The following is a 23,072-nucleotide window of genomic DNA, read 5'->3' as shown; positions in this document are numbered from 1 at the left end:
GTATATTTATTTGTACTACACTGCATGGCATTTTAATTAGTAACTCTGTGGATTTAAAACCTCTGAATGGACACACAGGGACAGTTGTGCAGCATAGCTTTTGTGCTCTCCTGCTTGGAAAAAAAAAAACCTGTTTGAGGAGACCAGCAGGGGTTTAATAGAAGCTTTGATAAAAGTTCTCTGAATCCTTTTATTGTTGCTCAACTGCACACTGGACCCTGGTGTCTTTCAGGCTGCGCTCAGGAGATAACAATTAATTTCACTCAGTTGGGGGAGTCAGCTAGAAAAAATAGTGGCCTCTCCGAATAAGTGGAGACAGAGAAAAACAAGGTATAATTACTGCTAAGAAACTCACCTAGAAATTAAGAACTGTCTGACCTTGTATACCCTTCAGAGAATTATGATGGAGAACCTTTTAGCAAAAGGAAGGAGAGGAGCTCAAAACATAAAATGGACTGAGTCAAACAATTATAGAGAGCCATATTCTTGACCTTTTTTTAACATTTATTTATTTTAAAATATATAGTCTCTTACCATCAGGCCTCTTTTCAGTAATGAATATAGACAATTCCTGTTTGTAAAATAATACTTGCAGCAGAGTGATAAATGAATTCCATTCCCCCCAGAAAACTCTCAAATTATATATGACAAAATATGTATTTAAATATTATAATAATCTCTTGCTACTGCAAAGAAGTTTACTTTTCTTAAAGTTGTTCATTGACTTCTAAAGTTGTTGATTTACTGAAGGTGGTAAAAGCTTTTCTCTGACTTGTTGATTTAGATTTTTACCTCCTTCTGAATACAAATTCATGGAAATGGGTGGTACAAATGCTTTGCCAAAAAGCAGGCAGTTGTTTATATTATTTTGCTCAGTAAAAAGCATAATCACTTTAAAATAATAAATTTAACCCCTCCCAATAATAGATTTCCCGTTTTTTGTTTTGTTTTGTATTGGATACATGTATGAACATTCCTAATAGCACGTCTAATGCACATGAACAAAGCTGGTTGCAAAGGGAAGGAAAGGTTGCTAAGAACACATATTTCCTACCATATTACACGTTTTCAGGGTCATAATTAAATGACCATGGAAGGAATTCTCAGTTGATCAGCACTGTTTTTCTTTCAGAGATCTTTACCCAAGCACATGCAATGGACAAATAAAAGGCAAAGTTTAGTTAACCATTCAGTTCAGCAGCATTTCCTAACAATTCAAGGTGTTTCAATTCAGTGCCATAAATACTACATTTGGACAGGGTAAAGCAACTGCCTCAGTAGATGATGGGAGCAGACAATGACCAAATTAAGAGTGTGCATCTCTCAAGCTACATCTGGCTTGACAAAGTATAAAGTTCTACTGCCAAGTAAGATTCAATTGCCAGTGCGGTTTGATCTTGGACATACGGTATGTGAGTGATGTGTGCAAGTGAGAGAGAGAGAGAGAGAGAGAGAGAGACAGGGAGAGAGAGAGATAACTTTGCTTTCTCTTTCAGCAGTAAATACAGGTAGTCCTCATTTAACAATGGTAATTGGGACCAGCAACTCTGTCACTAAGCAACACGGTCATTAAGTGCAATGTCATGTGATTGCCATTTGTGACCTCCTGTTGGCTTCCCCACTTACTTTGCTTGTCAGAAGCTGGCAGTGAAGGTCACAAATGGCGATCATACGACTGTGGGATGCTGTGACCATCATAATTTATTTATGTTTTTAAAGTGTGATCGAAGCTTAGATGTTTTTACTATTGTTTTTATTGTAAACCGCCCAGAGTCCCCGATCAGGGGAGATGGGCGGTAATATAAATCAAACAAACAAACAAACAAACAAACAAATAAATAAATAAATGTGAGCCGGTTGCCAAGTGCCCAAATCTCAGTCTTATGACTGTGGGGACTCTGCAACAGCCACAAATGCAAGGACCGTTCATAAGTCTCTTCATTCAGTGCTGTCATAACTTCATATGGTCACTGAACGAGTGGTTGTTAAGTGAGGACTACCTGTACCTTGGGTCATCCCTGACTATGAGATCACATGGGAAGAACCATTCACAATGTAAGGGCCTCCTGCCAGGAACCATTGTAGTATATGTTCCTCTGTACTGCTCAGTGATATCTAAAGGCTGACCATCCCAGTCTGGGGGTTCTTAAGACCTGTCCTCTGAGCTGTCTGGTCTTTTCTGTCCCTTTGACCCTAAAATGAAGGAAAGTAAGTATCTGAATTTTCTTCCAGCTCAACCTTGTCTTCCAGCAATAGAGGGAAGAATAAAATTGATTCTTCCTCAACTTTTCATCACCATCTGCTATAGAAAATACTGAAAATATTATATTCTTATTGTATGGATCTCTTTGGTAAGCAGAACTATGTCTCCATCATGATAGCAACAAGACTGCATGTTATCAGTTCTTTGGATGTATCTGGCTTTAAATATTTCCCTATCTGATACCTAAAAACTTGTCTCTTTCTTCCCCCATTATTTTAATCAGTCAGAATGAAGAGAACTGAACAGCCTGACATTTCCAAGAGAGAGACCGCAGTCATGGACTGATAGAATTGTAAAATCACAGGGCTTTATAACATTGTTCAGTCCAATTTCTCCATTCCCAAGTCAGGTAACAGTGACACAGGGAGAAAAGTTTTTCTTACCTGATTATTACAAGATTATTGTACTAAAGACAGCCTGGATTCACACATTGCATTAAGTCATCATGTGATTTGTTTGATTTTGGTTTGGTGTGTAGGTAAACCCATTCAATGTAGTTTGTGAAATATACATATGGATTAGTGCAATCTGTGACCTCATCCTTTGTGGTTTATCCAGCTAACAATTAAAAAATCATGTCTTATCATGCTATGTACGTATGTGAATTCAGCATGTAATGTACTGCATAAATGAAGCAAAGTCAGATTTACTGGATCTTTGTTTTGTTTCAAAGCATCATATTTAAAGATTTCCACTGATACATCTTTTTTGCCAAGTAAATGCCTTTTTGTTCCTCTTGGACTAGGACACCATACAGTTACATTCTTATCAAGCAACACAAAAACCAACTGGCAGATGAAAGCTCAAAAGTAGAGGATTTAGAAATCCCAAAGGATCTAGCTTTAGTCTTAAGAGCTAAATCCCACCAAAAATAAGAATGACCTTGGCCCTTCCAGTGTTGAGAACTCAGCATAATACTCATTAGTTTGACTTGATTTCCTGTTACTGATTTCCTTACACACACTAGACCAAACATTCACTCAAGAAAGCCAAGTGAAACAGGCATGCATTAGCTTTCCAAATGCATCAGTAATAAAAATAAATAAATCAGGATATTTACTTTATCTGGGAAAAGAAAGGACAAAGTAATATGCTTACATCTGAACATTAAATATTACTTTCTTTTTTTAAAAAAATCGGCCTCATTTACAGAGTCAATGGATAAAAGTTGAAATCATTAAAGAAAACAGAAAGGAGGAGAAAAGGAAATCATACACTGATTTAAATAAGTAGGTCTTTAGTTAAAGAGGCTCAGGTAGCAGCTGGCATATTCTCAGTTATCTCACAACCTAGAAAGCATAATTTTATTTTTTAGGACAAAAATGTGCATGTGCTTTTGCAGCTACTTATTTCAATTGTCCAAATATATTTCACTGAAAGAGAGGAATATACAGTACAGTATGTGTATGTTCCTGTGTTTATGAAACAGTTGTAAATAGAGGAAGAAGAGGAAGAAGATGACTAGAAAGGCAAACACCCTTAGCATTATTGGTCTTGGAAGATTTTGCTATAGTACCTGAACTCAGATTACAGGCCATCTGATGCTTTTGATGCTGGTGCAATTTCCTTCATTGCCACTGAAAGCAGCACAGACTCAAGGCAATGATATAGTCACAGATCCTCATTTGAGATAGTGATAGATAGATAGATAGATAGATAGATAGATAGATAGATAGATAGATAGATAGATAGATAGATAGATAGATTTCTACTGCACAGTTTAAATCATAGTGGAAGAACACATGAACTTTATATGCATTTTCTGTGCAGGGTGGTGCAATACATATGATATTCTAAGTACCTGGAGGAAAGCAGGGATTTCTTAAAACATTATACCAAAAATATCAATAAATAATCCGTTCTTTTTATAGAATCTTCCAGTGTTTGTGAGCTACATGGAAGTAACCACCCTAAGTGTTTTGGTTATTTGGACAATATATGAAAACCTATAAGAACAAAACCTTCTTTTGATCCTCCCTCTTTCCCATTCAACATTGTGCTTTAATTAGGAAAAAAAATCAAAGTGTAATTCCACTTCTCTTTGTTCACAACATCCTTCAACATTTATTGTGGGTACTGCTTCCATTAGTTTGATGCTACTGAAATAAAATCAAATAAATATTAGCTAGCAGAAATGTGTACAGAATTCATATATTTCTACTGCATTATAGATCATATCTGGCATGACAGAAAATTGAGGCAAGAGTTAAAAGGCACAGATGCTTACAGAACAGGAGAGATTTTCTTATGCACATATATGCACAGTGGTGGATAAGGAAACTATGAGGAAAATAATCATCTGCAAATCTCAGTTCCTCTAAAATAAAGATTTGCAACAGGCAGGCTGACAGGTAGACACACTGGAAAAAAAGAAAGAGTGGAAGGTAGGAATCACCCAGAACTGAATATCTTCATATGAAAGACCCTTCTCTGGCTAGAGCTGCAATTTTAAAGCTCATAGCTAAGTGACATGAGGTAAAAGTCTGTTTACTTATTTATAGAGCTTTCCCTCTTAACTGTTGTTTCCACAACATACTTCAATACTGTGGCTAACTTAAAAAAATGCTAAAGTTAACCTAACCAGCTAGCAAATGACAAAGCCAGCCTATATACCTGTTTAAAAATTCAAACTTCACAAGAACACAGACTGCGAAAAAATCAGGAGGGAAGAGTAGAATATCCTGCAATTTTCTGAAGTTCAACTGGATATTTGATCTCTTCCCCACTGAAATCCGTCTTTTAATGTAATATGGGAATTGTTTGCCACTCTTGCATTGTGTTTCCTTAATCTGATGTATTTCTAAAGGTTCTTAAGAATACTAGGCTATGTCTTGCCAAAAAACTTAAAAGTTTATCACTTATTTCAGCAAGGAGAAAAAAATGTGGGCTTAACCAACCCACTGACGTCAAAGAATCGAAAGATGTTTAAAAATCTTTAGACTAGAAAGTTCTAATCAGATCCGGTAAATCATTTGCATACAATCTTGCTACTCAAAGTATATAGACAAAGCAATTCCATTCCACCTGTCATATGTCACTGATTACATCAGTTTACCTAATTGTTAGATAATCAGTTTACTGTAACAAAATTGCCAGTGGAAGCACTAGTACAATTAAGTTCAACTGTTGTCCACATTTACACATTCTGTAAAATAACAGTATCTACAGAGTATCATATTTTTAATAAGTCCATATCAAGCTGAATTAACAGCAAGCCACCAAACATTTAAAACATCAATCTTCAAAGAAAGATGCATCTGATAGTCTTATATGGATGGAATTTATAAATGTAGAAACACAAATCTTATTAAAATAGCAACATATTCATATGTTCACTTTAAGCACAAAGTAGTATATATTGGTATTTAAGCATGCACTTCTTGAAACTGAAAAAGGATTGCAATTTTTTTTTCTTTTTAAACACACACTTGTGTGTGTTTAAGCAGGAATGTACATCTTATGTCAGGTCAAGACCATTTGAAACAACCTTGAAACTCCTGCCTCCTAGGGAGGGAGGAGGGAGGGGCCCAAAGGGTCTATTCATTCTGGGACAAAGTCTCTTGAGGCATAGTTTTTGCATTTCATAATTAAAGAGCAACCTGGAAGGTCAGGTATAGTGGTCAAACTTTACCCAGTTGATAAAAAACTTTTTAGAAAATATTCATAATTACAAATGTACATCTTTCTCACTGTAGTACTGTATTTTCATTTACAGTGGAATCAAAGACTGTGACAACTGTATGCAAAAATGCAAGTTTTTCTTCCTTCATATCAGCTACTACATGTTACTTTAAACTGGAGTATAACAGAAAGTACTTGTTTCTAAAATGAATTGAATTGGGGTGCTTTGGAAGCACAAGAACCTCTTTAAAACAGCTACATCTTTTTTCAGGCTTCCACATGAGTCTGAAAAAGACACGATGGTTTAATTAATCTTACTAAAATATGCAGTTGCTTTAATGAATCAGGCTCACACAAAAGCTTGAAAAAAGATGCAGATGTTTTAAAAAGCCTTGTATTGCTGATCCTGCATGTGATGAAGGACTCCACCAAATCACTTTCAAAGTGTGCACAACCCTAGAAACTTGTCAGGACCACTGATGGTGAGCAGGAGGGGGCCCCTATCCAGGGGGAAAAACACATGCATAGTTTAGAGGCTTTGGACCTTCCTTCAAAGAAACTCACAGCAGACCCACCTTGAGTTTGGGTTAATCTGTGTGGTTTCCCACAGTCTTTCAGTTTGGCAGGATTTTTTGTCAATTGGAGTAGTTCAATAAACACTAGAGACCAAGAAACCGTCTCAGTGTGGTTCTTCACTCTAAGATAGGACAAAACTAAACCTGAGATAGTCTGCATGTAAAGCATGTGACAGTGAGCTACAGGCCTCTCTCTCTAAGCTACACGGACCTTGAATTAAATGCCACTGATGACAGAAGGACTACAGTCAGATGCACAGGATTCTTTAAGGTTACAGAAAAGTTTTAATGGATATGACCCTAGAGAGTACTATATAGTGTTCTCCTGAAAATTGGGGAAATACTGAATTTTAAATTAAATTTTAAAAATCACACAGCAATCAGCAAGCAGAAATCACTGAGTCTTCACTAGTATCTTGGCCTACCACAGCCTTCACTACCCTTCAGTGGCCATACTTTTATTATTTTTGTTCTTTGCATTTTGGGCAGCTGAAAGCCATAGCAATTAGAAGCATCACTGAAGTGGGTGAGGTTAGGATTGTGAATTTTTGCAGTATATTTTAGTGCTTATGATGATATTTTTTTTAAAAAAAATTAATTTCATGTGTTAAGATTAAACAAAGACTTACAAACTAATGTTTTTCCTGATTAAAATGGTGACAAATCACACTGCTGTTTTTCAGTAGTTTGCAGCTGAAATTTGTCAATGCAACTTCTTAGGGCAGTGAGAACACCAAGAGAGTTCAGAAACTACAAAAAACCAAACCAAAAATAGTAAGATCCTGTAAAAAATAGAGGGAGAGGGGACTTTCCCATCCCATTGGGGGTAGAATTCCAGACTTTCATATTTCTACTGGTAGAAAAAAAAAATGAAACCAAATTGGGGACCAATTTTAGCAAAAAAACCACCTTTTTGCTAAAGCAGCCAATTACCCTATATTTCCAACACTCTAGAAATATTAATACAAATATTGCCTAATTAGTAAAATATCAAATTGATCCCACTGCAGAGGCATATATACTCTTCAAATTGCCAAGGAAATGCTTATACGGTTGGGCTTTGCTTCTTTAAAATTAAGTATGTGTTACAAAAGTACCCAATTGTATAATTACAATGTTGGTCCAAATAAAAGGTCAGCTCTTATATCTATAATATCACTGAGGACTCTTTATTTGTGTTGGATTACCACCTTCTGATTTAGAGGCTAACTTGGTTTTTACAATGCTGCTTTGTTATCCATATGGTGGCTGAAAGCAATCTATTGAAAAGTTTACATTGAAATTAATACTAAAGTCTCAGCGAAATTCTGGGTTAACATATTTTATAACAATGATTATGATTCACTTAATTTCAATGACAGTTTGCAAGGGACAGAATTTTTAGAGGCCCTGGTGAAATGCCAAACACAACTGCATTCCAAGTTTGGGAATATGCTGAAGCTAATCTATCTATATACTTTACTCCTTGGAAACTACTTTACTTATCTTCCACGTGAAAAGAAACAAATGTATGGCTGAAGGCTGAAGAGTTCTGCCCAAGAAAGAATAGAATGCATTTCAGTAAAAGGTGGTATTTTCTGTATCAAATGAGTCCTGATATTCTCAGAGATTGGTATACACAGTCAAGTACACACAGCCAAAAGGACACAATGACTGTGAATGTATTTCACAATTTTAGCATTGTCTTAAAGTGTTTTCCTTCTCTTTGTTACAGCCTGATAAAATGATTGCTAGATGATAGTTGGGAAAAAGGCTGCTAGATGCAGAGAATTTGCAGTTTGCACTGGAAGGGGGAATCTTCTCTTACACAATTTATAAATACAGGAGTTGTGATCCAGATCTGATTCACAGCAAAAGCTTGCCTTCTCTTTGCATCCCCCAGCCTATAGCAGGTAGCTTCCTGTTCCACTTGATATTTTTAAAGATTCTGTCAGAAGAAATTAACTAAGAAGAATACATGCTACAAAGCAAACCACCAAACTCTAACACATGTATTTGCAGCAATATCTTAAACTCTAAAAATATTTATTCCAATAGCAGAGACCAGCCTGGGACTCTGAGGTGCCTTCTGCTAAATGGTATTTTTGTGACTGGCCATGCCCACAGTGTCAGGCATTTGGTGAACAGTAAGCTTCTATGGTAGATATTTCATGACCATATCCAACATATGCTCTTAAAATTCCAAATGTGTCCTCTTTCCCCAAAAGTTGTTACTACTTCAAATGAGAGGGACAATGAAAGGAAAGTAAGAAAAAGTTTACCTGCTTGGTTAGTGGTCACAGTAACAGACACAGCTTGGTCTTGGCTTGGATTTTGCTTGGATACTCCATTCACTGCCCAGATTTCAAAGGTGTAGTTGGTATGCGCCAAAAGGTCAGTAATGGAAACCCTGGTGGACTTCAAACCATTCTGTTGAGGGCTGAAGTGCACACCACTCCCACAGGACCGGCAGCGGTTCAGGTCACTGGCTCCACATCTCTTACACACCACGTTGTAAGAGACATCTTCACGACCACCTTTGTTCTGGGGAGGGCTCCATTCCAAATTCACTGATGTCTCATTGACATTGGAAATCAAGTTCTCAGGGGCAGATGGAGGGCCTGCAAAAGAAAAGTATCCTTTTTAAATTACACGAACAAAACAAAAAAAGTAGGAAGCCTCTTGAGAGAAATATCTACAGCAGCAGTATACAACATCCTTGGAGTCAAGAGCTGCACTTGGATGTTGAATGTTGTGCCATGTGCTGCTCTCCCCAAAGAAGTAGAGAACACAGGACAAAGACATATACACACCCAGGATAAACACTATATTTAATTTCATTTCATTTAAATATTTGTAAATTGTTACTAGAGTCACCTCCATGTTTTTCATAATTCTTCTTTCTGTCACATTAAAAATTACAGTTGAAAGGGCTTTCAGGTTGTATTCAAGGCACTATGCAGAGGTGTGTGCAGCCTGGAGGCCTCGCATTTTAAAACTCTGACCTACACTGAAGCTTTACATACAATGCATAGCAAGAAGCAGTTCTAGCAGTTTGCTTGGTCCTGTCTCAGTCAGAAAATGCTTTAAAATAAACAGTTGTTCCTGTACATTTCTCCAGACAAGTTTCCATTTGTAAATATCTGGTTGGACAGAGAAATGTATGAGCAAATGGCCAGTATTCCTAAACTTAAAAAGTAATATCCATGTCCTATGCAGTCCCAGACAGGCCACTGGCAACAACATCAGCCATTCATTTTGATGACTTAGGGTATAGGAATGAGAAGTAATACAGTCTTCTGCTACCCACTAACCGTAAGAATAGATTATGCCTAAATGCATAGAATGTACTTCTTAGTCTTGATAAAATGGGGCACAGCAGCCAGTTTCTGAATGTGCATATTGTTGGACCAAAGACCAAAACAAGACCATAATACCCTTAACTTAAGGAATGTGCAAATGAAATGTTTTTCAGTTCTTTTATCCTGCCCCTTGCCTTGCCCAACTTTCTAAACTTGGTTTTTACTAGTCACTGAACATCAAAAGTAAAAACAAGCAAACCTATGCAACTTTCCTCCCCTCACTTTTATGTACTCATTATTCTAATAACTAGGGAGAGAATTTCTATGACCTAAAAATGTTAGAAATATGCAAGCATTTCTTACCTTAAATCTGTTTAAACATGACCAATTAAACCAAAAATATGACTTTTAAACAAAAATATGACTTTACAATTTTTCTGAAATTAGCACCCAATTTTTAAAAATCTGTGCTTACACACACACACACACACACACAAATTAGAAGGTTTATTCTTCTTTACTTCCAGTGCAGAAGTACTAGTATTGAAGGAATCAAATGAACATCTTGAGAGTAAAATGGTCATCCCTGGATTAGTTTTCATTAATGGCAGAATTGCATTGGATGACCATGTGCATCTTGAGGTTATCAAACTCAGAATTCCTTCTGTTGTCTACCAGTATGTTCTTGTATCTGGAGAAACTCCATTCGACATCACAAAAGGTTATAGGAACAAATCTGAAAAAAACAAACTCATCTGGAGAAAATTCTGGCTCGAAGTCTTCAAATTTTGCTTCGAGTCCATTTAGAACGTCACTTATTTTGCAAAGTGTTGAATAACCCAGATTAGACTGCAGCATTCTTTACAGTTTATCACTATTTTTTTCAGCCACTTTCCCCTTTGCTTGCTTTAAACCACTCTCAGTTTGTTTTACAATGTTCAGTGCATCACTAAGTTCCATTCCTATAGTTTCAAGGCGGGTGATTGCTCTTGATAATCCACTGAAGTGAGATCCTATATATGCTATGTTTCTAGCCAAGGTTTCAGAAAAGGAATCTGGCACAATCTTGATGGAGGAAGATTCACAGCAGTCAAACTTTTAATTATCCACTGCAAGGAAGCATAATTTGTGAAATAATACATAGCTACATCCAGCCAAGTCCCCCAACATGTCACAACAGGTTGGGGAGGGAGAGCCAAAGTAGGATCAATTTCTTTGAACTTTGTACTCGAAGTGGAGCTTTAATGAACATCTTTTTCCCATTCAAAATTATCTTATCTACATCAGGATAGTTGCTTTGAATCTCTTCAGCCACTCTGTATAAACCATGTGCAAGGCATGAGATATGGATCATTTTTGGATAAAGAAGTTTAGGTCCTTTGGCTGCTTTAGTCATGTATGGAGTGGCATCTGTTACAAAGAGAAGGATATTTCCCCTTTTACACCATCCAGCCAGAGTAGTTTCATAGAATTGTCAAAGAGCATAGCAATAGTGGAATTGCTTACTTTTTGTAGAGTTTCACATGTTAGAAGAAATACTTCACCAGGCTTGTCACATTTCAGAGTGCCAATAATAACACTGGCTACATATCTTCTGTTTACATCACTTGTTTCATCTATTGAAACCCATATCTTCTTATTGTCAACAGCAGATCTTATCTTTTCTAACGCACCTTCATAGCAGGCAGAGATGTGATTTTTCCTTACAGTTGATTCATTTGGAATCAGGTGACTGGTGTACTTCTCCAAAAAATACCTGAGGCTACCACTACCTAATTTCCTTAAGGGAATATCTGAAGTAACCATCATTGTACAGAGATCCTTACAAAATTCTGGCTGGGTATTTGATGAATCTGCAGTTGAAGAAGAAGCTCTTAAAAAGAAGACATTGCCTGTTCTCAGTGAAGGTAAATCTTGCTAAACAACTCTTGTGTTTCACGGTGTCACAATGCTATTGAATATTAAAATGCTTTTGGCCTGATACCTTGACTTCACATAATTTACAAAACAAAATATCACCATCACTACTAAAAATCTGCTCCCCAAATTCTTGAACAAGATGCCATAATTTCACACTCGCTGAACATCTACTTTTAGGCATGTTGAAATCAGATTGCAGCTCTCACGTGGCTCCACCACCTTAAACACACACACACCTGAGTTGGGGAGCAAATGAGAAAAAGGAAAAAAAAAAAGGCAAATTCTCACCTTTTTTTCAGGCCTGGTCAGGGGAGAAGCCTTTTCCATTTCCCTCCCTCCCTCACACACACACCTGAGTTGGGGAGCAAATAATAAAAAAGAAAACAAAACAGGCAAATTCTCACTTTTTTTTTTTCAGGCCTGGTCAGGGGAGAAGCCATTGTTCCCACCTCTCTCTCTCTCTCTCTCTTTCTCTCTCTCTCTCACACACACACATACCCCTCCCTGAGTTGGGGAGCGAATTAGGGGGAAAAAAAACAGGCAAATTCTCACTTTCTTTGCTGGCTCGAACTTGCTGGCTTATCAGAAGGGTTGCCAATGACCAAAATATGACCAATATATGACCAAAATATGATGTTTGTTACAAAATTAAGCAGAAACATGGCATAACACCTTTAAAAAGTCAAAATATGACTTTTCAGGCAAAATAAAAAGCATCTAATTCTCACCAGATTATTCTAAAACATGTTTTAACTTACTTATACATTCAAATAAAGGTTCCAGAAAAAAATAGGACATGTCATAGAAATCCTCACCTTACTAATAGCCTACCCACACGTGTTTATTCCCCTTCCTAACTGGTATCTCTCTATGAATTCAGAAGGGCACTGGAGCTTTAGGAGAGATAATATATTCCAGGCAAGATCTATATGGCTTCAAAGAATCTGGTATTATACAGGTATGTGTATGCTTGCATTTTAAATATGTGTAACTGGGTTCTAATTTAATATACTAAAGAACTAGATGGGTAAAATTAGCCTTTGGAAAGATGTAGAAGGATATCTGTATCTGAGAGATATACATGTGAATGAGAAAAGATGGGGAAAAGGTGTGCAGACTGTGTGGGAATATAAGAGACTGTGTTGCACTGTGTGCAAGTATGTAAATAAACAGGCAGTCTAGAGAAAAATATTGTAAGGGTGAGAAATATGCATATGTGCAAACATAAATGAGGGAACAGTAGTATTGTTTGTGAAAAAACATTTCGTTGTGCATCTATGTGCACATGAATGAGAGGTAGCAAGAAGTGGAGATTGTTCTCCCTATAATTGCAAAATATGTAAATTGTCTTCAACATGCAATTCTTAGGTATACAGTATTCACTATCAGAAATACTGATTCTTGAGCTCCTTGAAGAAAGATGACACATAAATCTAATGAATAAATCCTTTTTAAAACAATTTTTTTGGGTGGCTTGCAAGGGTAAAACTCTGTATACCTACAGAGATGTCAGATAACAAGTAGTTGTTTATACTGAATTTATCCTACCTCCCAATTTCAGAATGGGTACCTGTTACATCAACTATAACAGCTTTGGAGTTTAATAATAGACCATCACTCAAGTTTATTGAGATGCTCTTGAAGGGACTTAGTTCAATTTTATGCCTGAAAATGTGCTGCTCTGAATCGAGCAGACCAATCAATAATTAGTGCACAGGACAGAGAAGGGTAGAGCCCCAACAGAGAAGCAGTCAAGCAGAAAGAAGAGAAAACAGATGCTTGCAGTTTGCAGCTTGCATACTTCCATACAAGAGGTAGAGGGGGAATTACCAAATTCAACCCTATTTGGTGTTAATTCAAAGGAGAAAGGAAGGTAGCAAACAACCTTTTGCCATAGCCTGGCAAACTGTGTTTAAGTAACAGAAGAAAAATTCCCAAATATTCCTCCTGGCCAAACAGAAGAAATGAAGTGAGGACTACTTCATGTGATTATCACAACTCATGCATATTACACTAAATCCTGGATCCCAATACAATATGATACCTGAGGGCTAAAATGTGCCCATTATTTTCCTTGGTGCCCACTGACCATTTGACCTACTGTTTCTTAAACAGTATTATTTCATTTTTTAAAAAATGAAAAGCTATCATACCACAAAGCAGAGTACCAACCTCAAGTATAACCTAGTTTTCCATCAATGTCATTAGGCTGCACACAAATGCCAGAAACATTTTTGAAAGATAAAAACGATGGGTAACTGAGGCCTAGAGTTCCATTTGCCTTCTGGTAAATACTGTGGGTGTTTCTTCCATTGCTCCACCATCATGGCAATTGTTCTGTGAAAGTACCAATAATATGTTCCCAAAATTTCAAATGTGTCCACTAGGCCAAAACAGTTGGGGATCTCTTCATTAACCCATGGTCTTTTCATAGTTAAATACCTGAAGGTATTATTGTGGATGCTCTATTCATTTTAATAGAACCTGTATGGGAGTGCCACTTGTGGCATTAAAATAAACCACAATCATCCTTAAAATCAGCTTCTGTAAATCTTGCAGCATTGTTCACACAGGCAAACTCAAGGGGCTAAAAAAAACATCCTGAGAGCACAACTGTGGGATTTCTTTCTCTCCTTCTCTCTCAGAGGGCAGAAACAAGGAAACGTGGCACATTGCCAATGGGTAAAATACCTTCTTGAAGGAAATAGGTCTACCTGAAAAGAAATACTTCCCACTTCCATACTGTCAAGCCACCACCTTTTCTAGAGAATCTGCAATAAAGATCCCAGTAGGCTTTTAATATTGACAAACCAAACAAGCCTGTCCTTTTGTTGACATAAATCTTTTCTGACACACATTCCCCTTTAAGAAACAAAACAATAACACACTTCAAACACAGCAGTGAACAGACATTGTTTAGAAAGGCCCTCTGAGCCATTACTATGACTAAGGCTTTAATAGTGTCTGCCCAGATGACATTTTCATGAATAATCTGCTAAGCAAGTTATTCTGTAAACCTCCTTGGGTGTGATCAGACACTATCCTCAATTAAAGCTTTTTACAACTTGACCAGATGGACCTGTTCTTCTGTGTGGGATGCTATGTTCTCTAAGTCATACAATTTAGTCCTAAACTGAGATTATTTTTCTCAGGCCCTCTTCAGCTGAGTTTAGTGGTGACCAAAGAGAAGGCTATTTTAATACCTCAGCATCCCAGATTTGAGGTAGTCTTTAGATTTCAAAGGATAAAGTAATGGTGAACTAAAATTCCACCCGACTTTTTTGAATGCACCATTAAGCCTTCACAAATGGGTGAGTTCAGCTGTTTTGATATACAGGTAGGTCTCAATTAGTGCTGATAATGAAGCCCATGAAATGGTTGCATTATTCAGATTTGTACTATTCAAAGTGATATTTCTATGGAACATAGGGTAATTGGTTCCAGTTCAGTAAAAATAGGCAATGAAAAATTTTAAACATAAAATTTTATTTGTTTGTTAATGAAATATAACAGTAAAAGATTAAACGAGTATATTTACAACTTAAATTTATTTTTAACAAGTCTGCCCTTGAAGACTGCTCAGAACCTGTAGGTAATGCAGGAAGTAGTAGCAAAATTGTTACCTAGACAATCCTTGAGTTATTTTTTATGTGGTTTTAGTCTCTTTTATTGCTTTCTGATGCATTATAACCTGCCCTGAGATATTCTAGATAGATCTCATAAATATTTAAAATGAATAAACCACATGAACAAAGGACAAGCTGGAGGATAAACCCATATCCAAAGTGTACCCACCATCTCCTATATTCTGCTGTAGTTCTTCAAAATGGGCCTCTCTCTCTCTCTCTCTTTTTAAACTTTTCTCAAATGGAACTTTCCTTATCTCTATTTTGCACATATGACATTTGGTGTTGAAAACCCCAACCGCAACTGCTTATGCACAAGCCTCAACTGCATGTGCGCTAGCCTCTCACTAACTGAATTTTGGCTTGTTCAAAATGTGACGTATCAATTTATAATTTGCACTAAATCAAAGACTGCACTATTCGAACTCGCATTAATCACAACCTACCTGTTTGGCCACTACATTACAAGTCCATAGCAGGGACTCTGGGTTATGAAATACATAATTCAGCCCTAAGAAGGATTGCCCAAATTGAATATTGCTGACCCTTCCGTGGCAGGTAAAACCCTGCAAAAAAATGCTTAAATCCTTTTAACAGGCATTTATTCTCTTTAATTTTCTTTCTCAGTCTTTATTCTATTCATTTCGTGCATCCTTGATATACACATAATGTACACGCACACACATGAAGATAAATACCTGAATAAAGGCACAGGATCAGCCCAAGAGAAAGATGTAAATTAATAGTGGACTCCTCTGATTCCAACTAAAAGTGTTAGTGGGAAGAGAGCCAAAAAACATTGAGCATAATGGGGCAGACCTAAGCTAACCACTTCATCCACTTTGTTCTTTTTGACAGGTATCTTAGCCACCAGAGAATACATTGGAAGCCAGGGAATCCAAATGAATGATACCTAGGGATGATGATGGGGGCTTTGGGAGAAAGAGAAAGCAGCCACATCATATCAGAACAAGACAAAAGTGTCAGAAGTTTCTTGTGGGTTTTATTTTTTCCCCAGTTACTGCAAATTCTTTCCTTTCCCTCAGTCTCCTGCACCCAGCCCATGCCATTCAACAAAGTTCCTAAATTTTAGAAGTCCCCCCCCCCCCCAGGGACTGAGGCAGGGAAAATGTGGCAAAGCGGAAAGCTTTCTTCAATCTCGTAATGCTCTTTTTTTTTTCTTGAATATACCTATTTGCTCCAGAACAAGGGAACAGCTGAAGCTGTTTTAGTTGCTGCCATGAAGGTATCACATTTATTCTAGCTATGCAAATCTAAGGAGAGCCAGTTTAGTGCAATGGTGAAGGCATCAGGCTAGAAACCAGGAGACTGTGAAGGAGGCAAAGGCAAACCACTTCTGAAAAACCTTGCTAAGAAAACTTCAGGGACTTTTCCAGGCAGTCGCCAGGAGTCAGCACTGACTCAAAAGTGCCCCCCCCCCAATCTAACGTGAATACATTATCTAAATTAAGGTACTTTTGTAAAGATTCCCTTTTCCTACTCTTGATTTTGCATTTTAGAACCAGGCCAGAAGTTTTAAGAGTTTGTTCCTGAGAAAGGCAAAACAGTTATGGCATCACAATCCTCCTTACCTGCCTCTCAACTTGTGTCACATCAGCATCCCATCTCTCCCTACACACTGTATATCTATGAGTTCAATAGAGGAAACTATTGTTGCCTGGCATCTGCAATTATGATTATGATTATCCTCAAAGAAAGTGACATCATGCTCTACTTCGAGAACATTTTACTCAGCTTCTTTTGGTAATGCTTGTTTGATAAAGATTGTGATGTTGTCTCCTATATCTGCAAATCATTTGCTTGAAGGGGAAAAAAGATATAAGTGAAAAGAGAGAGAAATAAATAAAGCTATTGGTTTGAGCTATATTTCTTATTAGAAATTTAATTCTGAAGATATTAGGCGTTAAATAACTGTCCTCCTTTATGAGTCATATCTTTTGAGATTATAATCCCAAAATTACTTTTAACTTGAGCAAAATTAAAAGTACTTGATTGTGCTAAAACTCTAGCTGGCTTTTCTAAATTTTTTTTTTTTTTTTCCTTTCAGAATAAGGCCTTGTGAGGGAGAAAACCTAAACTGATCAATAATAATAAAGATGAACTAACAGGAAAAACTGCCCAGTATCATTATTGTAGTACAGCAGGGGAAATTTATGAGGGATCAGATTTACATTACTACTATGACAGTGACCAGATAATATATCAGCATTTGAATTTATTGTGGACTATTGTAATGCACTCTACATGGGGCTGCCCTTGAAGAGTATCCAGAAGTTTCAGTTGGTGCAAAATGCAGTGGCACGGGCAATTATGTGTGCCCTAGAAGGATTAACATTATACCTCTACTCTGTGAGCTTCATTGGTTACCAGTTTGCTTCCAGGTTCAATTCAAGGTGCTGGTTTTGATCTTTAAAACCCTACATGGCATAGGGCCAGGTTAACTGAGGGACTGCCTCTTCCCAATTGCATCTACCTGTCCCATCAGGTCCGGCAGGAGAGTTATGCTGCCTGTCCCATCTGCCAAAGAATTTCATCTGAGAGGACCTAGGAGATGAGCTTTTCCTGCCCTGGTACTTGCCCTCTGGAACATCATCCCTCCTAAGGTGAGGTGAGCCCCAGCCCTCATCGAAAGCCCTCAAAACATGTTTTTTTCAGCAAGCCCAGGGATTCTCTGGTAGCGGGGAGCCCACATGTCGGCTGCATTATATGTAATAGTGACTCTCTCGTGGTCTTGTTTTTATTCACATTTATTGTTTTTAATTGGTTTTGTAGTAGTCCTGTAGTCTTCAGCAAAGGATCGTTACCTTGTCGTGGTGCTGGAGCTTGAGCACCTCAATGATGCCATGAGCTAAACGGTGAAGGGCCACCCAAGACGGGAAGGTCATGACAGAGAGGTCAGACTAAAGGCAATCCCTGGGGAAGGTAATGGCAACCCACCTCAGTATTCTTGCCATGAAAACTAAATGGATCAGTACAACCAGAGATATGTTGGTATACCATGGGAAGATGAGAAAACCAGGTTGGAAGATTGTCAAAATGCTACTGGGGAGGAACAGAGGATGAGTTCAACTAGCCCCAGGCGTGATGACGCAGCTAGCTCAAAGCCGAAAGGACGGTTAGTGGCCGACGGTGCTGGTGGTGAAGGGCAAAACCGATGTTCTAAGGATCAACACGCCATTGGAACCTGGAATGTAAGATCTATGAGCACAAATTGGATGTGGTTATTGGTGAGATGTCAAGATTAAAGATAGACATTTTGGGCATCAGCGAACTGAAATGGACTGGAATGGGCCACTTCACATCAAATGATCACCAGATCTACTACTGTGGACAAGAGGACCACAGAAGAAATGGAGTAGCCTTCATAATTAATAGTAAAGTGGCTAAAGCAGTGCTTGGATACAATCCAAAAAATGACAGAATGATCTCAATTCGAATTCAAGGCAAGCCATCTAACATCACAGTGATCCAAATATACGCCCCAACCACAGATGCTGAAGAAGCTGAAGTAGAGCAGTTCTATGAGGATCTGCAGCACCTACTGGACAACAAGCCTAAAAGAGATGTTATTTTCATCACGGGAGACTGGAATGCTAAGGTGGGCAGTCAAATGACACCTGGAATTACAGGTAAGCATGGCCTGGGAGAACAAAATGAAGCAGGACATAGGCTGATAGAATTTTGCCAAGACAACTCACTCTGCATAATGAACACTCTCTTCCAACAACCTAAGAGATGGCTTTATACATGGACTTCACCAGATGGACAACACCGAAATCAGATTGACTACATCCTTTGCAGCCAAAGGTGGCGGTCATCTATACAGTTGGTAAAAACAAGACCTGGAACTGACTGTAGTTCCGATCACGAACTTCTTCTTGCACAATTTAGGATCAGACTAAAGAGATTAGGGAAGACCCACAGATCAGCTAGATATGAGCTCACTAATATCCCTCAGGAATATGCAGTGGAGGTAAAGAATCGATTTAAGGGACTGGACTTAGTAGATAGGGTCCCGGAAGAACTCTGGACAGAAGTTCGCAACATTGTTCAGGAGGTGGCAACAAAATACATCCCAAAGAAAGAGAAAACCAAGAAGGCAAAGTGGCTGTCTGCTGAGACACTAGAAGTAGCCCAAGAAAGAAGGAAAGCAAAAGGCAACAGTGATAGGGGGAGATATGCCCAATTAAATGCAAAATTCCAGAGGTTAGCCAGAAGAGATAAGGAATTATTTTTAAACAAGCAATGCACGGAAGTGGAAGAAGACAATAGAATAGGAAGGACAAGAGACCTCTTCCAGAAAATTAGAAACATTGGAGGTAAATTCCAGGGAAAAATGGGTATGATCAAAAACAAAGATGGCAAGGACCTAACAGAAGAAGAAGAGATCAAGAAAAGGTGGCAAGAATATACGGAAGATCTGTATAGGAAGGATAACAATATCAGGGATAGCTTTGACGGTGTGGTCAGTGAGCTAGAGCCAGACATCCTGAAGAGTGAGGTTGAATGGGCCTTAAGAAGCATTGCTAATAACAAGGCAGCAGGAGACGACAGCATCCCAGCTGAACTGTTCAAAATCTTGTGAGATGATGCTGTCAAGGTAATGCATGCTATATGCCAGCAAATTTGGAAAACACAGGAATGGCCATCAGATTGGAAAAAATCAACTTATATTCCCATACCAACAAAGGAAAACACTAAAGAATGTTCAAACTATTGAACAGTGGCACTCATTTCACATGCCAGTAAGGTAATGCTCAAGGTCCTGCAAGGTAGACTTCAGCAATTCATGGAGCGAGAATTGGCAGATGTACAAGCTGGGTTTAGAAAAGGCAGAGGAACTAGGGACCAAATTGCCAATATCCGCTGGATAATGGAAAAAGCCAGGGAGTTTCAGAAAAACATCTATTTCTGTTTTATTGACTATTCTAAAGCTTTTGACTGTGTGGACCATAACAAATTGTGGCAAGTACTTAGTGGTATGGGGATACCAAGTCATCTTGTCTGCCTCCTGAAGAATCTGTATAACGACCAAGTAGCAACAGTAAGAACAGACCACGGAACAACGGACTGGTTTAAGATTGGGAAAGGAGTACGGCAGGGCTGTATACTCTCACCCTACCTATTCAACTTGTATGCAGAACACATCATGCGACATGCTGGGCTTGAGGAATCCAAGGCTGGAGTTAAAATCGCTGGAGGAAACATTAACAGTCTCAGATATGCAGATGATACCACTTTGATGGCTGAAAGCGAAGAGGAACTGAGGAGCCTTATGATGAAGGTGAAAGAAGAAAGTGCAAAAGATGGCTTGCAGCTAAACCTCAAAAAAACCAAGATTATGGCAACCAGCTTGATTGATAACTGGCAAATAGTGGGAGAAAATGTAGAAGCAGTGAAAGACTTTGTATTTCTAGGTGCAAAGATTACTGCAGATGCTGACTGCAGTCAGGAAATCAGAAGACACTTAATCCTTGGGAGAAGAGCAATGACAAATCTCGATAAAATAGTTAAGAGCAGAGACATCACACTGACAACAAAGGTCCGCATTGTTAAAGCAATGGTGTTCCCCGTAGTAACATATGGCTGCGAGAGCTGGACCATAAGGAAGGCTGAGCGAAGGAAGATCGATGCTTTTGAACTGTGGTGTTGGAGGAAAATTCTGAGAGTGCCTTGGACTGCCAGAAGATCAAACCAGTCCATCCTCCAGGAAATAAAGTCAGACTGCTCACTTGAGGGAATGATATTCAAGGCAAAACTGAAATACTTTGGCCACACAATGAGAAGACAGGACACCCTGGAGAAGATGCTGTTGCTAGGAAGAGTGGAAGGCAAAAGGAAGAGGGGCCGACCAAGGGCAAGGTGGATGGATGATATTCTAGAGGTGACGGCCTCGTCCCTGGGGGAGCTGGGGTGTTGACGACCGACAGAAAGCTCTGGAGTGGGCTGGTCCATGAAGTCACGAAGAGTCGGAAGCGACTGAATGAATAAACAACAACAAGTATGTTTTATTTGTAGGTTTTATTGTATGTTGCTGAGAGTCACTTTGTGTGAGATGGGTGGCCATATAAATTTGATAAATAAATAAATAAATAAATAAAAATGCACTTGAGATCAATCATAAAATATCAATTGCTTTAACATTTATTAGGGCTCTGCATGCTTTAAAAACAATTTTGAAAAGAAAATATTTTGGTCTTGGACAAACATAGCATTTCTCTGAAAAATCTAACCTTTTTTCAGGCTTCTATTTTGTTGTTTATTATTAACTATGCGGGCTTCTATATAAGTCTTTAAAAATATGCTGCTCTTTAAGTTAGCTAATGCAACTCCTAAGGCAGCTGCACCTTTTTCTGGACATTCACAGAAGCTTAAACAATGAGGGGATGAAAAGGATAAATTCATTTGAAAAGGGGATGAGCTGGTCCAAAACTTTTGCATGAATACAGGTGGTCCTCACTTAACTATGGTAATTGGAACCGGAATTTCCATCACTAAGCAATGTGGTTGTAAAGTGCAACATCACGTGACCGCACCACTTAGCGGTGGAAATTCCAGCACTTCCATTTGCCCTCATTAAGTGAATACTGTGGGTCATTAAGTGAGGATGTCACATGGTCACCATTTGCAACCTCCTGCTGGCTTCCCCACTGACTTTGCTTGTAGGAAGCCAGCAAAGGTCTTAAATGGCAATCTTGTGACCACAGGATACTGTGAACGATGTAAGTATGAGGACTGTTGTAACTACAACTCATTTAGTACTATCATAAGTTTGAATGGTCACTGAACAACCGGTTGTTATGTAAGGCCCACCTGTATTTCACTAGATCAAGTAAGCCCTTTCAAAATCACTTATTCTTGAAGTTTTATGGAAATTTCAATGGAAATCATTGCTAGAAGTCTTACAGACAACTTGTGTGATTGACACCCTCCTGACTTCCAAACAACTCTGCTTATTATTTTCTACTTTTATTGAACTTTCTTCCAATCTCTTCCCTACCTCCCCCCCCCACACACACACACACAAACTTCCACAATTTCTGTATTAATTTCTTAGCTTGATTAAGGCTTCCCATAGCAACTCGACTTTGTCCCTCTCCATTTGCAGGATGAATGGGAACTTTGAACTCTTCCTTCCATGGCTTCATTCATCACATAATTTCTCAGCTGCCAAGAATGTGTCAATACTGTCTTAAGGTTGAGAGCCCAAAGCCCTTCAGATCAGTACTTCAATGTTAATCTCTCTCCCTCTTTCTCTCTCTTGAAAGACAGGTTATAAGGCACAGCAAACAATGTGGATATGCAAGTTTGACTTTGAAAGAAATCCAGAGCCAAGAGATATATATGTGGCAGTTAACTTTTCCCCTTGGTCCCCTCATATTTGGGGGAAAAGCCAGGTTTTCAGTGTTATATATATAAAAAAGTGGGAGATCATATGGATCACTGACAGAAGGCCCACTTCCTGCATCCCCTCTGGTGACAACTGCATAATCCACAGGACCTGGAGCATGGGCACTATCTCCAATCATAAAGGAAGGGCAGAAACTATCAGAGCCAGGCAATCCCTCAGATAGCCAGGCCCTATACCATGATGGTGCTCTCTGAATTACACCCAGAAGTTAACTGCCAACAGTGAAGTTTACAGAGCAGTGATGTTGCTGTGGTATGCCTATTACTGGCCACATTGCTACATTCTGGACCAGCTTCAGCTTCTGAGCAGTCCTCAAGAGCAGCCCCACATAGAGTACATTGCAATAATTCACAA

General features: G+C 38.4%; 1 protein-coding gene across 1 annotated transcript in view; it reads right to left on the bottom strand.

Annotated features, from left to right (window-relative positions):
- The window catches only part of EPHA4 (EPH receptor A4), a 168,655-nt gene that overhangs the window by 69,873 nt on the left and 75,710 nt on the right, over positions 1-23,072 (bottom strand). The window contains exon 5 of the mRNA XM_063306702.1: positions 8,721-9,059. Coding sequence (XP_063162772.1) covers positions 8,721-9,059 — 339 coding nt within the window. The remainder of the gene's footprint in view (positions 1-8,720; positions 9,060-23,072) is intronic.

Source organism: Candoia aspera, chromosome 6 (genome assembly GCF_035149785.1).
Source record: "Candoia aspera isolate rCanAsp1 chromosome 6, rCanAsp1.hap2, whole genome shotgun sequence".
Classification (NCBI taxonomy): Eukaryota; Metazoa; Chordata; class Lepidosauria; order Squamata; family Boidae; genus Candoia; species Candoia aspera.
This window is presented reverse-complemented; position numbering and strand designations above follow the sequence as displayed.